The sequence below is a fragment of the Mustelus asterias genome, chromosome 20 (genome assembly GCF_964213995.1).
Source record: "Mustelus asterias chromosome 20, sMusAst1.hap1.1, whole genome shotgun sequence".
Classification (NCBI taxonomy): Eukaryota; Metazoa; Chordata; class Chondrichthyes; order Carcharhiniformes; family Triakidae; genus Mustelus; species Mustelus asterias.
This window is the reverse complement of record NC_135820.1, coordinates 36,495,108-36,512,718: the sequence shown is the minus strand read 5'-3', so window position 1 is coordinate 36,512,718 and position 17,611 is coordinate 36,495,108. Positions and strand designations below refer to the sequence as shown.

Here is a 17,611-nt window from a genome sequence, read left to right as displayed (position 1 = left end):
GTCAAGTGGACAGAAAATTTAACCCTGAAAAGTGTGAGGTGATTCTGAGAGACAGCATCTACATGCATTTAGAAAGGCGATGAATGATTAAGGATAGTCAGCTTGACTGTGCATGGGAAATAGTGTCTTACAAATTTGATAGAGCTTTTTGAAGAGGTGACCAAGAAAATAGATGACAGCAATGCAGTAGACATGGTCTACATTGACATTAGCAAGGCCTTCGACAAGCAACGCGTGCTAGACGAGTCAGTAAGGTTAGATCACAGGTTTCTGGTGAGGGGAAGATTTGAAAGGGTCTTGAGGGGCAACTGCCTCCCCTCTCCAAGAGTTCTGCATTTATAGAATAAGCTGCCAGAGGAGGTGGTACAATTATAGCATTTAAAAGACATTTGGACAGGTACATGAATGGGAAAGGTTGCAGGATATGGGCCAAGCGCATGAAAATGGGACTAGTTCAGTTTAGGAAACCTGTTTGGCATGGATGAGTTGGGCCAAAGGACCTGTTTCTGTGCTGTATATCTCTATGAACCTATAAAACACTAGCAGTAATTTGACGAGTATTCAATGAACAGCATGACACTAGAAAGTTCTGTGGAACAAAAGGACTATAATATGCATGTCCATAGATCTCTAAAAGGACATGTTAGAGGAGTGGTGAAAAGGCATATGGGACACTTGCCTTTATCAATCAAGGTACAAATTACAAAAGCAGGGAGGTCACATGTGCAGTTTATAGGAAGGATGCAATTGCAGTGGAGGGGGTGAGGGGGCAGGGCAGAGAAGATTCACCAGGATGCTGCTAGGCATGGTACATTTAAATTATGAGGTTGGATAGAGTGGGGTTGTTTTCATTGCAACAGAGAAGACTGAGGGGCAACCTGATCAAGGTGTACAAGATTATGAGAGGCATGGACAGGGTGGATAAGGCGCAGCTGTACCCCTTTGTCGAAAGGTCAGTCACACAGTAACATAGGTTCAAATGAGGGGGAGGTTTTGGGGAGATGTTTTACCCAGAGGATGGTGACAGTCTGGAATGAACTGCCTGGTAGGGTGGTAGAGGAGAGTTGCCGCACATCCTTTAAAGAGCACTTGGCATGCCATGACATTCAAGTCTATGGGCCAAGTGCTGGCAAAGGGATTGGTGTGAGGTAAAGCATTTTTCATTTGTCAAATGCAGACCTGATGGGCCAAATGGTCTCTTCTGCACTGTATGATTCAATGATACTGTACAGAAATTGACCATTCAACCCAACATGACCATGCCAGTGTTTACACTCCAACCAAGCCTCCTCCCATGTTTGCTTATCTAAATTCACTGTTGCAATCCATGCCCTTCTTTCTCAATTGTTAGCACTTCATATCAGTTTAACAGATGGTAAAAATACCTTTCCAGCACGTCCTCCTTGGCTCACAAACTTTTTCTCCATTTGTAATCAGAAATCCTGCAAGCAGTAATTGAAAGTTGCCATACTGTTAGAACATTCATTAGAAAATATACAAGTTATTTGGAGAACAGGAAGGTGGCAGAGGTGAACGTCCACAACACCAGTTTTCTGCAATATGTTTACAGCTACCAAATTTTAAGCTACAAGATTCTCATGACTTTTCCCAATTGTCTTGTTCCAGTAAGTTATAAAACTGAATATTACTTCATAATTTATTAAAAGGCAACAAAAAAAAAGAGCTGCCTGAGGATTACCCAAATTCTCTTTTGGACTGAAGCACTGTCTCAAGAGGGAACAAAAGGAACTTTCCAAATTGATGTGGACTTGATGCCTTTTCCAGAAGCTAGTTCAAAACAAAAAGGATACTTTCAAATCGAATGGTCCATTCAGATACAAAAAGGCACTAGCCATCTCAAACTCTGAAGACATGAAATCCATCACAGGATATATAATAACCTTGCCACCCACCTTATTTGGGCTTTAAGAGGTCACACTGAAACAACAATGTTTGTTGCCTGCTTTCAGAACAGCAACAAGCTGTTCTGCAGACAGATTCCACTGAAAGCCATCAGCCTCTGAAAAGCTATCCAAGAAGCCAGGGTGATAAACAGCAATACCTTGATGGGGAAACTCCTAATAAAGGGAACTTTCTCCAGGTCTGTTCCAATTAAGAGTTCACTGGAGAAACAGCCCCCTGGAACTTCAACCACAAGAAATCTCAATTTACTGAGAATCTTTCACCATACAAGATCTTCACTTCAATTAAAACAATGGCCTGCCACGCACAGGACTGAGATAACAACAAGTTGCAATTGCTTGTTCTATCCAAGTTTTGCATTCAAGGTGCAGATGAAGTGAAAGTTCTAGAGCAAGCATGCAACCATAAATAACCCATATTTTAAAACTCAGAAGGTTGTTGCTGAAATTGGGATAAACAACAGCAAGAAAACATCACAAAAATATGAGAGAGACAGCTAAAGGAACAAAATCCCGTGAGATACAATGGGGGAGGTAAATGCATGGAGCACTGGGGAAAGTGTGCAGTTTCCAAGAGAATGTGTCCCTGTGGAACAACCTAGTTTCCTCAAACAAAAAGTCCACAACAAAAATACCTTTCTACTCAGGAGCCCACAACACTAGAATTTGGGAGTCTTCCTTCTCAGCATGCCCTCCCCTCACACCCATGAAAATAAAAAAAGAGACCAAGCCCATAAAAATTGGATTTGGAGAGTGGAGAAGGTCCAAATGGAAAACCCAAGGCAAATTCTTCAAAGTGTTGCACAATAATACTCCCTGCATTTTATTGGGAAGGCTTGGGGGAAGGGAGGAGAAGAAAGGGAGGGAGAAGAGAAATCAATCCATACTGAAATCATCTCACTGGAAAGTGCCACTTTGCAAAAGTGAATAGCTGTGTTGATGTACCACTAAATACTTTACAATATGCCAACAAATACCCCCTCTCCCAAGACAACTGGTCTATACAATCAGAGCATTTTTTGGATCATCTAGGATTAATGTTTCCAAAGATAAAGTCCAGACATCTCATGCCAATTTCCACAAAAATGTAAAGATACCAGCTTATAACTGACATCAGTGGCAGTCTATCAGCAGCTCAAAGGCAAAAGCAGAGGGCTGTTAAACTGCCAGTCTCTTCTGCAGTTGTGAAGGTAGATTATAATTATGAAAGGGTTGAAGTGCTGCTGTGAGGATCGGATTTGTAAAATTTCTCAAATGGTCTGAAATCACAAGTATATTGGTCCTGGGATCACCTGGGCTGGTATAAATGAGTGACAAAAACATTCGAGGGCATTTTCAGGGCCCAGAGAAAGCATCAAATAAACAGGAGCTTACTTCCTGAAGGGAGACTCAGCAGCAGTTCAGATAATGGCAGATCAAAAACGGTTGTTACATCATAGCAGGGAACAGTCCAAGTTTCAAGGATTGACTGCACTGTAGCTGATACAAAATACTAGAATAGCAAGGTAAAGGCTAAATACTGTGGATGCTGGAATCTGAAACAAAAAGAATGCTGAAACATCCCAGCAGGTCTATGTGGAGAAACAGAGCCAATGTTTCGGAGTCTGGATGACTAGAATCTGAATATCAAGGCTGTGGGGGCAGTTACAGACATGGATCCAGGGGGAACAGCAGCTCCAATTTAGGGAGGTGCAGGAATGAACCCCACACGGTGCCTGCATCATCTGCTATTTCAGAACATCCCCCGCCAGTGCAGGATAATCACTGTACAGCGGGAGAGACGGGCCTTGCTGAACCCTGAACAAGGAGCCTGCAACCCATGGAAGGGGAGATTGTGACCTGGGGGGGGGGAGAGAGGGCACCGCATACCTTCAGCTCACGCCAGACTTTCCCCCCCGCGGCCCACACGAAGCACAGGCGGCCGTGTTCCTGCTAAGGCTGAGCGCTCACCTGAGGCGGCTGCTGTCGGCCGGGTCAGTCAGCTGAGCCGGACAATCTCTCACGAACCGCTCCCGCTGCCGTTTAAATTCAAATCCACCGCACTTTCAACCCATTTAACAAAGCCCGCGCTCCGATTGGACAGCGCCGCTGCCCCCGCTCGCACCCCATTGGCTGCTGGGCAAACCGTCGGACGCACACGCAGACCTGTGACGTCGGCGCGCACCGCACGTCACACAGCCCGGATCACGTGACCCGCTTCCCCAGCCCTGTGGGTTGAGACGCATGGAGAGGTGCAGCCGGAAGCTGCATAGCAAACCGCCCCCACACCAGAGAACAGTGTCACTAATGTCCTGTAGGGAAGGAAATCTGCCGTCCTTATCTGATCTGGTTTACGTGTGACTCCAGATCCACAGCAATGTGGTGACTCTCAACTGCCCTCTGAAAGGGTCTAGCAAGCCACTCAGTTCAAGGGCAGCAAAATGCTGGCCTTTTGCCAGCGATGCCCATGTCCCACGAATTAATAAAAAAAACACCAGGGCCTGCTGCCCTCCTGCCTCTAGTGTTCTTTGAAAAAGATACCTACTTAATTCCATTGTTTGTTCTTTTACCCACCTTTCAAATATTTATCTGTTTAGCTTTTAAAAGCTTTCATGGATTATGCTTTAACAATTGTTTCTGGTAGAACATGAAAACAAATGATCTTAATCTTTCCCTTTCCGCTGGTTACTGACAAGTTTAAACCAGTTTTGTTTTAATGTTCAGCTAGATTTATATGTTTTTTATGTCTGAAAGGAAGAACCAGGAACTGGTTGTGGTGAGATATGAACTCTTATTTAGTTCCAATGCAAGATAATCTTAACTCTGTTTCTGGTTCTCTCCCTATAGACACTATCCAACCTGCAGCAGGAAAGGATGTCCCGAGGCATGGTATGTTGGGGAGACTATGCAGACACTACGACGACGGATGAATGAACACTGCTCGACAATCACCATGTGGAGATGCCGGCGTTGGACTGGGGTAAACACAGTAAGAAGTTTAACAACACCAGGTTAAAGTCCAACAGGTTTATTTGGTAGCAAAAGCCACACAAGCTTTCGGAGCTCTAAGCCCCTTCTTCAGGTGAGTGGGAAGTCTGTTCACAAACAGAGCTTATAAAGACACAGACTCAATTTACATGAATAATGGTTGGAATGCGAATACTTACAAGTAATCAATTATTTAAGAAACAAAACAATGTGAGTGGAGAGAGCATCAAGACAGGCTAAAAAGATGTGTATTGTCTCCAGACAAGACAGCCAGTGAAACTCTGCAGGTCCACGCAACTGTGGGAGTTACAAATAGTGTGACACGAACCCAATATCCCGGTTGAGGCCGTCCTCGTGTGTGCGGAACTTGGCTATCAGTTTCTGCTCAGCGACTCTGCGCTGTCGTGTGTCGCGAAGGCCGCCTTGGAGAACGCTTACCCGAATATCAGAAGCCGAATGCCCGTGACCGCTGAAGTGCTCCCCAACAGGAAGAGAACAGTCTTGCCTGGTGATTGTCGAGCGGTGTTCATTCATCCGTTGTCGCAGCGTCTGCATAGTTTCCCCAATGTATCACCAGGCAGGAGTGTTCTTTTCCTGTTGGGGAACAGTTCAGCAGTCACGGGCATTCAGCCTCTGATCTTCGGATAAGCGTTCTCCAAGGCGGCCTTCACGACACACGACAACGCAGAATCGCTGAGCAGAAACTGATAGCCAAATTCCGCACACATGAGGACGGCTCAACCAGGATCTTGGGTTCATGTCACACTATCTGTAACTCCCACGACTTGCCTGGGCTTGCAAAATCTCTCTAACTGTCCTGTCTGGAGACAATACACATCTCTTTAACCTGTGCTTAACCCTCTCTTCACTCACATTGTCTGTACCTTTAAGACTTGATTACCTGTAAAGACTCGCATTCCAACCATTATCTTGTAAATTGAGTTTGTATCTATATATGCCCTGTTTGTGAACACAACTCCCACTCACCTGATGAAGGGGCAGTGCTCCGAAAGCTTGTGGCTTGTGCTACCAAATAAACCTGTTGGACTGGTGTTGTGAGACTTCTTACTGTGGGAGGAAACCAGTGCACCCGGAGGAAACCCACGCAGATGTGGGGAGAACATGCGAACTCCACACAGGCAGTGACCTCAGGCTGGAATCAAAGCTGTGCCCCTCACGCTTTGAGGCAGCAGTGCTAACCACTGTGCCACAGTACCTTCATGGCGGATAGGCTAATAACATTCCAAAAATACTAACTAATCAAGGGGCAAAAAGGGGAAGGAAATAAATCCAATACCTATCACTATAACTATAACTGGAGAAAAAGTACTAGGGAAACTTATGGGTATAAAGGCTGTTAACCTATTATTATATTACATGTTTTCTCAATGAATAATAAAATAATTTAAGTATTTATTGTTTTGTACAATGCATTGTACATGTAGGTAGATAGGCCGAAGTTCGTATCCAATCAAATAGTTCTTTGTACTTTCATGCTTACTATTTGTCAGACTTATGCCTTTCCTTGCCAGACAGCTCATGTCACATAGGATCAGATATGTTGCTGTCTATGGGTTGGTGCAACGCCTGGCACATGAATAGAGAAATGGGTTTTGTAGGTGTTGTAGATGAGATTATGGGTGCAGGATCAGCACATGATGAGCAGCTTTTGTGTAGAGATCAGCATCAGAAAATGCACTCTCCTCCTGGCTTTAACTGTGAGATTGGTTTACCGACCCACCATCAACTATAACTTTGGTAGAAAGTTATAGAGACCCCAAAGAAATTGTGTTAACATTGCTTATGCTGCTTTTCATGGGTTTTCCATTGCTCTTGAACCAAAGTTACAGTGGACAGGTAGGAGATCCTCCTAAAAACCGTTCCTATGTATTTTTAAGGCAATCTACAGTGTCACAAATTTGATTTTCTAAAGCAAAGTTCTTGGTGAGTCTCATGGCATTAAAGTTATCTTCTGTCTCCATGGTTTATGACACCTCTCAGAACACAGGCAATTAATTTGAGGTGCATGCCTTCACAACCATCAAACACATTTGATGATGTAGGTGACTTCAACATAGAATGCAGAAGGTTTCAAAAACAGAAAATGTTGGAAAATCTCAGCAGGTCTGACAGCATCTGTGGAGAGAATAGAGCCAACATTTCAAGTCTGGGATCATCCGGACTTGAAATGTTAGCTCTATTCTCTCTCCACAGATACTGTCAGACTTGCTGAGATTTCCTGGTATTTTTTCTGTTTTTGTTACAGATCCCAGCATCCACAGTATTTTGCTTTTATGCAGAAGGTTTCTGTGTTGTGTTCTTGTTTGTTGATGCATGAATTTGCCTTGCAAAGTTGCATTGTTACAGAGCCCACAGAGATTGAAGGGCCACAGGTGCAGCAAGGCAATGGAATAACTGAGAAGCAGCAACCCTCTGCTGATAGAAAAATATGTGCAACTATTACACAAGAGACCATTATACCTGAAAATGTTTTAACAGCTCTGTCCTCACGATGCCCATATTGTCCAACACAAGACGATGAGAAATAGAAGCAGGAATAGGCCACCAGGGCGTTCAAGCTTGCCCTGCCATTCAATGTGATCATGGCTAATCTATGCCGGCTTCAACTCCTTTTCTGTGCCATTTCCCCATAGCCCTATATTCCTCTATCTATCAAATTTATCCATCTCCACTTTAAATACTTCTAATGATCTGACCTCCAGTATCCTTTGGAGCAGAGAATTCCAGAGTCACCACCCTCTCTGAGAAGGAATTCGCACACACCTCAGTTTTAAATGACCGACCCTTTATCTTGTAGCTATGTCCCATTGTTCAAGACACTCCCACTGGTGAAAACATCTCACCATCTACCAAGTCAAGCCCCCTCAGGATTTTACATGTTTGAATAAGGTCACCCCTCTTCTAAACTTCAAGGAATACTGACCCAGACTATTTAGTCTCTTGGTAGGACAACCCTCATATCCCAGGAATTTGGACTTCCTCCAAAGTTTCTATATCCATTTTGGTAAGGGGACCAAAATTGTATGCAGTATTCCAGGTGAGGCCTCACAACACCCTGTACAATTGCAATAAAACCTCCCTATTTTTAAACTCCAACTCCTACCATGTCAACATGTGTCAGTGTATCATCTTTTCAAATTACTCAAGATCGACCGTCCATTTAACATGATAACACCAGCTTTCAAACTTTACTCAGCACAGTCTCTGAACAAACAGAAACTAGACTGTAACTATATTTTGAAATCTTCAGACATTAGCCAGAATTTTACCGCCCCGCACGCCAGGGGACTCGGAGCAGGCAAGGGACGAACAATGGTAAGGTCTGTTGATCTCGGGTGGGATTTTACGGTTTTGGTTTGAGCAAGGCTGTAAAATCCCACCCACTGTGTCGCTACTATTTTCTACTATATAGTATTCTCTTTGGGAAAAGGATGTGAAACACAAGAATAACACAAGTTATTGGGCTGTTGGATCTTTTCACACCAAATCTGTCCTTGGAGAAATTTAATGATTTGTAAGTATTGTATTAAGTAATTTATTTGGGAATTACAACTTAATCTCCCACACCCCCAAATAAAATACACAGCCAAATTACATTGAAACATTTTAAACTAAAAATTAAATGGAGTTTTCACATTTTATAATGAAAAACAAAATGATGTGCACAAGATGGGTAAAATTTTCTAGCGCTTGGTCATTATTCAAGATGGCGCCAGAGCATGGCGACTTCTTGTGAGCTGTCCCCAGCATATCTCAAATTCAATCTTTTACTCTATGCTCTTGAAACTGTACTCTAACTCTTTTAAACTATCCTATATTTTGCACCCAATCCATTCCTTCTACTCTATGTAACAGCTCGCAAGAAACAATACTTTACACTGTATCCCAATGCATGTGACAATAATAAATCAATTCAATGTGAAGGGTATCTTCTTCATCAGAATCCGCTGCTTCATCTAGGTGCTCCCTCAGGCACAGACCTGTTAGGTGGCTGTGCATTAATGGGAGTTTCCCGAAATGGAGTTGACCCTTGCCTCACAGCAGTTGAGAGCCCCAAATTAGATTAGCAACAGGTTACAGCAAGTATACAAGTGCCATGTACTGACTGTTGCCATAGAACCATTGAATCCCTACAGTGGAGAAAGAGGTCATTCGACCCATTGAGTCTGCACAACTTTCTGAAAGAGCATCTTTCTACCACCGCAGCCCCGTAACCCCACGCATTTCATTGCCATACTGATGATCATAGAGTCCCGATAGTGTAGAAAGAGGCCATTCAGCCCATCAAGTCTGTACCGACTCGCTGAATGTATGGGGGATTGATTCTCACCACTCCTTTAAATTAGTTTCAATCTAGACGTAGTAGAGATCAGATGCTTCCTTGCAGTCCAGAGAAGGATGGCTTCTAAGCTGCTCAACTGCATAGCTTTCCCCCACAAATGGCTTCCTGGTGCAACCAGAAACACCACTAGCGACCCACCAAAAACTGAGTGGCCATTATCTTATTGCTGTTTCTGGGATCCTGTTGTGTGAAAACTGTCTCCTGCATTTCCAACAACAGTGACTACATTTCAAAAGTATTATATTCCTTAAAGCTCTTTGGGAACATACTGAGTCCATGAAAGATTCCATATAAATACAAGATTTTTTTCTCTCCCTCGCCTTTATTCAATGGACTGCAAAACAATCAGAGCTAAAATTAATACTTGCTTAGACCAGTAATTAAAAATAATACAGAACCAATGGCAGATCTTAGCATTATGAAAACACAGATCAGTATGGAATAATGTTGGATATGGTTTATTTTCCTGCAATGCCTTTCCTAAGTTCACAACCAAAGGATTAACAATATATATACACTCAATTTCGCGAGGACTGTATTTTCGGTTTCTGATTCGTTTCTTCAGCACTTGGTTTATTTTGCCTGGCAACTGTGTTTTTTTAGGCCACTTCTCACTTCCCTTTAGCAAGATGGGGTGGTAGGCTCCAGCTAGATGTCCCTCTCGCCTCTGGGCACGCACAAACCCGCCTTTAGTAAGCTGGCTGTCCTGTGACTTCAGCGGATCAGGTGACAGCCTCTCATTCCAGCCTTGGTGTTGTCTGGGGTCAGAAACCCGAGTGAGAAACGAAACCTGGTGGAGTGGGTGCTGAACGGGGAGGGGAGTTAGGCATCTTTATATATATGTGTGCGTGTGAGTACAGAGAGAGGGGGGAGATCGTGCAGCAGCGTGAGCAGGGAGAGCCCTTCAAACTAACATCGCCGGAGTAGGACAGACTACAATCGAAACAATTGTGTTTTTCTTTTGCCTGAAGTGACATTTTGTTCTCTATAAATGGACCCGGTTTGCTTCATTGTTGTCGCCATTCTCGGGAGCAGCAGCATCTCGGTGTGAACCAGAAGTGAAGGGAAAGGGGGAGAAGCAGGAAGAAAGCAAAGGTAAATAAAAAAAAGAACCCTGCTGGACTCATTGAAGGAGCGAGTCTGAGGGCGACAACCTGTCTCATTTCGGTTCTTGTAGGCTGGGGTGCCGGGGGGGGGGGGGGAGGGGAGAGGCTGGCGATTGGATTGCAAACGTTAGCGACAGTGTGGCGAAAGAGGGCAATGGATACATTCTCCCCTTTCCTTCAGCACTATTCCTCCCTGAATTCAGCAGTTCAGTCCAACTCGTCCAAGGAAGTGGAGTCTCCAAAGACGATCCGGAAGTGTAATTGTGTTTATTGAGAAGTCATTGTAACGACAAGCAGACAAATAGCTGGGTAAATGTCCCTTGCCTCCCACCCACCCCGCCCTCCCAAATTCCTATGTGTTATCATTTTTAACGTGTGCTGGCCCTTTGTACAGGAAAGGTAGCCCATCTCTCGGACTGTTGGATGCTTTCCACCGATAACCTCGTCTCCTTTGAAGCTGATGTCAGGAGGAGAGGGGGTTGGGGGGTGGAGATTGGTGACCCCATTTCTATTTCCCAAGCGCTGATCCGCTCTCTACTTACCGTATGCTGCGTTTTAACCCACTTGTCTAAAATGTTGACCGATTGCCTAAGTGACAACAAAATGCTGTAACTTGAGCCAGCGTCCACAGATTGCGGAGGTACTTGTGTATGGAAAGGGGGTGAAATTCCTCTCGGGGCTAAATCATTTTAGCAAACAAAGTGGCGACAAACTGAAATGTTCTATTTTTGTATTCACAAGCATTTTCTCTGTTCCCCTTTTTAGCGAAAGCGCTCTCACAATCAATGATGTTATTTATCCACCCCCCTCCTTTATTAATGTTCCAGTCCATTGCTTCTTTCTGCCTCTCGGTAATTTCACAGTAAATCGCACTGAAACAAACATGGGGAAAAATATGGGATTGAAACAAAAAGGATCATTTTATTATGAGACATGCAGCACGCCCTTCACTGCGAGGCGAGGGGAAATGGAGTTTATTGATCAATTCCTGTTTGTTATTGAAAGTTGACTGACATTTAAAGCAATCCTTTGTCAACCATGACGCAAAGACATTTCAACGACGGGGAATTGTCAATATTAGCCACTTTGTTTTAATACTGAATTAATGTGGGAAATGGAGAATGGATAAAAGTTCAGTGGAGGTTGTTAATGTTCCATGAGAGCATATTTTTTTTGTGCTTCAGCCGGAGATAGAGCAGCTTAGTTTGTTGGGATTGGGTGAGGGATTTCTGTTGTGCATATTGTGCCTATGTGTTGTCAGTCAGGCAAGATCAGTAATTGTACGGTTTCGTTTCATGTCTGCAGGCAGAGGGAAGTGAAAATGGTGTCACTGCTTCATTGGGTCCTGCTGACTCTACACCTTATTATAGTAAATAATTTAATAAGTTTCGTTTTCCTTCCTTTGCCTCAGATTGACGTCTCATTGTCTTATTGGCCACTTTGCCACAAATACGGCTCCATCGTGTGGTGATCTAAGCCGAATATCTGTATCAGTAGGCTGTTGTGACATGTCTGTGTATTTTTCTTCTATCTTTGTTGCTGCTTTCTACAGGGAAGTAGCCGGCACTTGTACTGTTGCCTCCCTGAATCGTCAGGTGAAGGCTGAATCAGTCATATGCTGTTATTCTAAGGGTTTTTAAAAAAGCGTTTAGTGGTGTGTCAGTCGGCCTGAGAAGACTGCATATATAATGTACACAAAAGTTTTATCTCAGTTCGACGGTGACGTGATACAAATGATTTCAGCACATGGGATGGTCGGAGGTAGTTTTGAGCTTTGCCATTCGCAGTAATGTCTGTGTTGCCGAGTTGGAACAGTAAAGCTATTTCCTTCTCGTTCTCATACATTTCCTGGTGCTAAATCAACAGGAATTTTGCAAGCTGGGCACCCACACTGCCATCTATGCTGGAGGTGATGGATGGCTTCCCTTGCCCTACAGTTTGCCGAGGAGAGTATGATAGGGGCTGGAGCGAGTGTGTGGGGAGGGGGGGGGGGGGGAGGGGTGCGGAGAGAGGCGACATGGGGCGACGTACACTGAAAGAATACATTCAATCATTTCATTTCATTTCAGCACCCAGCTCAGTGGCTAACAACACTTATAGTTCTAATAAGCATTACAAAGATAAATGCAAGAATCCATTGGATTTTCCTGATACATGGGATAATAAAACCTTGCATTAACGATCAGGTTATATCATAATATTATCAGATAAGTCATCATATCATTGAATGGCAGAATAGACTCGATGGGCTGAATGGCCTCCTTCAGCTCCTATATCTTATGGTTTTAACATTTATTTTTACTTAAGAATCTTCAGTTACCATATGCTCAGCCATGTAAAATGTTACTAGATGCTAGACTTTTAAAGAGACACAATTCATATTTGTAGCCACATTAATTTGTAATGGATTTTAATAAAGGAAATCAGAGAAGGTGCCCTACCTAGATTGGGTGGGAGTGTGTTTAAACATTTCCCCCTCTTGTTTAGAATAGTTGGTTCAGATTTACAAAGGTATTTTACAATATGATATTGTTAGAGGGAGGATCCAAATATTACATTTCAGTGAAATGCACTTCATTGCAAGTGAGAGAGCAATGTTTTTCTTTAAGGTCTCAGTTTAATGGAATAAATTAAAGATGAAAAATACTTTCATCTTGTGAAGTTTAATTTTCCCAGGAAAATTATAATATATTCACCACATCATGTCAGAATGCCTCAAAATACTCCACATTTTAGATTTGTGACATTTAACAATATATAATGCAAGCAAAGTTTCAAACTCACTGCAAAACTTAATTGAAAAGCTTGAAAGCAAGGAATTAAAAATGGAAAGGATGGATCACTTTAAATCTGCGGAGTGCATTAGGGAGGAATGTCATTTATTAAAGTCTTTGTGTAGAGTTTCAGAATTCAGAATCTAAACAAGCAGAAACAGAATCCCGTTGCACCTTCTGATCACTACTTGTGATGTCAAGACATGAAGACCTGCAAGATTTTATATTCAATGTCTGATTTGTGTTCAGTTATCAATTGCCATCCAGGGTGGCATAAATAGATGCTGGAATCTGAAACAAAAACAGAAAGTACTGGAAAATCTCAGTAGTTCTGACAGCATCTGTGGGGAAAGAATAGAGCCAACGCTTCGAGTCTAGATGGCCCTTCGTCTGAGATCAAAGCAAAGAGAATCAGCAGAGATTTATACTGTTGGGGTGGGGTGTGTGGAATTGGACAAAGGGAGTGTAAGTGAGAATACAGAAGGCTGAGAAGGTACTAAAAGTGTCCATTGAGTGATCAGTGCACGAGAATGGCAGAATGCAGGTACAGATTGTTAAAGGACTGTCTGAAGAATGTGGCAGTTGCACAGAATGGGGTGGGGGGAGGTGTGGGGGCAAGAAGGAGAGCTGGAATGGAGAAGTGTAAAAATAGAAGTGAAAAAGAAGGCTGATAAAATGAATGATGAATGAGATAAAATTAAGCGAAATAAAATAAATGGAAGTGGGATGAAGGTGGAGGAGAGAGTTTACCTTCTGAAGGTGTTGACTGTCAGCATCTGTGGAACACTATTCCAAGAACAATTGGTATCTTCAGGAGAAAAAAAAAGTAGGGCTGGGGCAATGAAACTGGAATTCAACCATGTGAGCATCACATCATCATAAAGCATAGGAACCCAAAAATGACGTGCAACAAATTTAACTTTCCTTTCCCTCCATTTAAAAGAAGCTTAACTCCTTGCTTTTTGGCTGGTTAAATAACCTGTCTAAGATATATCCTAGTAATGGTGCAGCCTTACAATATCTGCCAGCTGTCCCGTATTATTCTCCGTGGCATTGAAGTCATGCTGTAATTATGGGCTGGAATTTTATGAAGTTGGGGAGACTTTATGGGACTTTAAAATGGGGATTCCCAGCCCCATTCTCAGTCTCCCTAAATTTCACCAGCGCAACATAAAGTTGCAAGCTGGAGCAGGTCACGACCTGGCGCCCTGCACTCCAAACCTGGCTAGCTCCATTGTGAGGATGGGCATCGCCTACCCTCCCCAACGTTCATGTTGTTGGGCCAGTTTTTCGAAGAGGGGTTTACGTCTCCTGTCAGGTGACCTACATGAGGGAATCTTTTGAAAGGCAAGTTAAAGATACCTTACCTATGCTGTCCACCCCCATGCCAAGCTCTGCCACTATATCCACCCCCCCCCCCCCCCCCCCCCCGGTCCCTCATGCCCTCCATGTCCATTCATTCAGTATACAGAACCTGTGGACACTACAGTAACAATAGCATGCTTGGGAAAACATTACTGAAACAGTGAATCATTCATGATTTTTTGCTTTCCTAAAGGAAACCTTTTAATATAGCCCTATAAAAGTGCAAATCATCCAGATGTTTAAAGTATCAATAGCAGAAACTACAAGCAAGCAACACCTTATCTCGTGTAAATAAACATTGTGCACTCAGCAGAATAGATCAAAGAGAAATAGCCGTCAATTAAGCAATGTTTTCCCTTGGGAGCAGTAATGGCATTCATCACTTTCAATAGAGTATTGGATGCTTCTGCTGTCGGCAACCTCTGGTCTGGATGCGAAATCCTTTTATAGGGCTGCAGTAAAAGCAGCTTTTTAAAAGGAAAGTAGAATGTTACAATTGAATGACTTTTTAAAAAGCTTTACTACACAGGCTATTGTTGCCATAGGGTTTATTGGTTCTCTCTACTGGGTGAATTGGCATGAAAGTGCCGTTGTTTGGTGTGGAGAGTATGAAGGATTATGGGGGGCTGGAGAGGCATTGCTTGGCATGTAGGGTATAAAGGGCGCTAGCAGCATGGGTAAAGGGGTGTAGGTTGGCATGGAGGCCATGAGGGGCATGGGACTTGAGAAGGAGGGTATAAGAGGACATGGATGGCATGGATAGGGCATGGGGACTATGGGCGGGCCAGGGAATGAGGATCACAGGGTTGTTTCTTGATTTATTGATTTTGTTATAACTGGGATGATGCCCCAGAGGACCAAGGCAATAGGCCTTTTAAACAGGCCACCTTAGTACCCACCAGCCCCTCTGAAGGGGGGGGGGTTGGTGGCGACAGGCCCAACTCCAGTTATCACATCACAGAATGAAAATCCTAACTTCTCAGGCACTTTTTTCCGAGGTGGGCACACCAAGCTGGGAAATTTCCCTACCCTTGAGGATAAATATACTGCTTTATCCGTCAATATGATGTGTTTGCCTTTTTTTGTCCTATTTGAATGGACACGTTTGCATCAAAATCCTTTGGAGAAAGGAATTGTGATGAGTATTCATAGGCCTTAAAATGATATTGTGTAAACAGCCTTGGTAATATTGAAAATGGAACTGAACATGAAGATCTGTAGTTGTAGAGAACTGTTTTTTTATATGTAGTATTTCATTGTATTAAATACAGCTGAAATAAAAACTTCATTAATGTATTGATATTGCTTGTAACAAAGCAACACTGCTTGTGGGTTTGGAGATTTATGTTCAATATTACTGTAGTAATAAAGAGTAGCAGTGGCTGTTGGAGAAACATTGTGTAGGCACTGTTTACACAGTCATCAAGCAACAGTTCCTCGTTTTAATTAACATAAAGTAGTCATGACTACACCAGAAAACGAAATCATTGCTTTGTTTTGAAAGTATTGAGTGTGGAGATGAGGATCCAAAATGTCCTGAAAAATCCAACCATGTTCTTATACAAGTGTTCCCTTGCATCACAAAATGCAGATTATTTTTTTACCACTTGCACAAATTGTAATGGTAGCATAAACAAAAGATGCAATCATCGCCATTGATTATTGCTGTATTTGGTTGCAAGGATCCAGGGCTGAAGAAGCTTTCAATTGAGGTCCCTGAAACCTCACCCAGTTCCCATGCTCCTTGACATCAATTCTTCCCAGAACGTATGTTGCTGAAGTGGATTAATAGTCCAGTGCTGGACTAGCTGATCTCAATCTAGATGATTGTTGAGGCTGAATTATGTTGAAGGAATGGAGGAAAGGCAGTCAGGGCTGCTGGTCCTATTACTAATTAGTGACTCATGCTAGTAAGCCCGTGCTCTAACATCATGACACCATTGTGCTTGGCGAAGGTGCCTTATGTGGCCAGATAACATGCTCCCATTTGCCGTTTTAGAATCACAATGAAGAATGGGCATTTGATTGAGGTATCAGATGACAGTCAGTTGGGGGTTCTGAGTAAACTGACAAATAACAAGGAGTTCTTCGAAGGCCTACCTCAAATATTTGGCAGTTCCGAAGAAGGGGAACTACAATTTACAGGAGTAGGTTACTTCATAATCCATGAATGGCTGTGCTGAATATAAAGATAACCTTGGACCTTATATTCTTTCCAAACTTTTTGTGGCACCGTTGACTCTATAAATGTCAGAATTACGGACTTTGTTCAGGGAATTTCTGTTATCTAGTATTATGACTATTTTCCGAGCATTGAATTTATTATTAACCATTAATCTGAATGGGAATTGGTCAGCAGTGTATTCTTCTGGATTGCGGTATAAGTAACGCAACTCTCCTTTGAGACAAATGTGAGTCTCTTGGCAGACTGTAGGATGATGAGAAACAAAATTACTCTAATTCTTTGATTTATTGAGTCATACTAACAGTGAATTGATTAAGAAAACATGTGCTCAACTTTGTTACGCCATAGAATTAATTTCTTAAAAAAACTAAACAAAGGGTGCTGAGGACGTGAAAAGCTGCCTGGAATCAACAGCTAAAGCATTCCTGAATATTAGATTTCAATAAGAACATAGAACATAACAGCGCAGTACAGGCCCTTCGGCCCTCGATGTTGCGCGGACCTGTGAAACCAATCTAAAGCCCATCTATCCTACACTATTCCAATATCATCCATATGTTTATCCAATGACCTTTTAAATGCCCTTAATGTTGACGAGTCCACTACTGTTGCAGGCAGGGCATTCCACACCCTTACTACTCTCTGAGTAAAGAACCTACCTCTGACATCTGTCCTATATCTATCATCCCTCAATTTCAAGCTATGTCCCCTCGTGCTCGCCATCACCATCCGAGGAAAAAGGCTCACACTGTCCACCCTATCTAATCCTCTGATCATCTTGTATGCCTCTATTAAGTCACCTCTTAACCTTCTCTCTTAACGAAAACAGCCTCAAGTCACTCAGCCTTTCCTCATAAGACCTTCCCACCATACCAGGCAACATCCTGGTAAATCTCCTTTGCACCCTTTCCAATGCTTCCACATCCTTC

General features: G+C 42.9%; 3 protein-coding genes across 6 annotated transcripts in view; 2 read left to right on the top strand and 1 right to left on the bottom strand.

The window, feature by feature from the left end:
* LOC144508474 (aurora kinase C-like) overlaps positions 1-3,973 on the bottom strand; it is a 33,714-nt gene extending 29,741 nt beyond the window's left edge. Inside the window, exons 1-2 of one of the 2 annotated variants that reach the window (XM_078236418.1) lie at positions 3,873-3,973; positions 1,386-1,442 (exon numbers count right to left, since the gene is read on the bottom strand). In XM_078236418.1, coding sequence (XP_078092544.1) covers positions 1,386-1,427 — 42 coding nt within the window. In that variant the 5' untranslated portion in view covers positions 1,428-1,442; positions 3,873-3,973. Of the gene's footprint in view, positions 1-1,385; positions 1,443-3,791 lie in introns of both variants that reach the window. The other variant, XM_078236419.1, reaches the window with a different exon arrangement.
* Positions 1-5,720, top strand: part of fam210b (family with sequence similarity 210 member B) — an 84,386-nt gene extending 78,666 nt beyond the window's left edge. Inside the window, exons 3-4 of the mRNA XM_078236420.1 lie at positions 4,749-4,856; positions 5,467-5,720. Of these exons, the coding sequence (XP_078092546.1) occupies positions 4,749-4,856; positions 5,467-5,701 (343 nt within the window). The 3' untranslated portion in view covers positions 5,702-5,720. The remainder of the gene's footprint in view (positions 1-4,748; positions 4,857-5,466) is intronic.
* A 4,292-nt stretch (positions 5,721-10,012) lies between these two features.
* The window catches only part of znfx1 (zinc finger, NFX1-type containing 1), a 55,505-nt gene continuing 47,906 nt past the window's right edge, over positions 10,013-17,611 (top strand). Inside the window, exon 1 of one of the 3 annotated variants that reach the window (XM_078236414.1) lies at positions 10,013-10,347. The gene's annotated coding sequence lies outside the window, so the exon portion shown is untranslated. Of the gene's footprint in view, positions 10,348-10,560; positions 10,668-10,957; positions 10,999-17,611 lie in introns of those variants that run through there. The other 2 variants (XM_078236415.1, XM_078236416.1) reach the window with 2 other exon arrangements.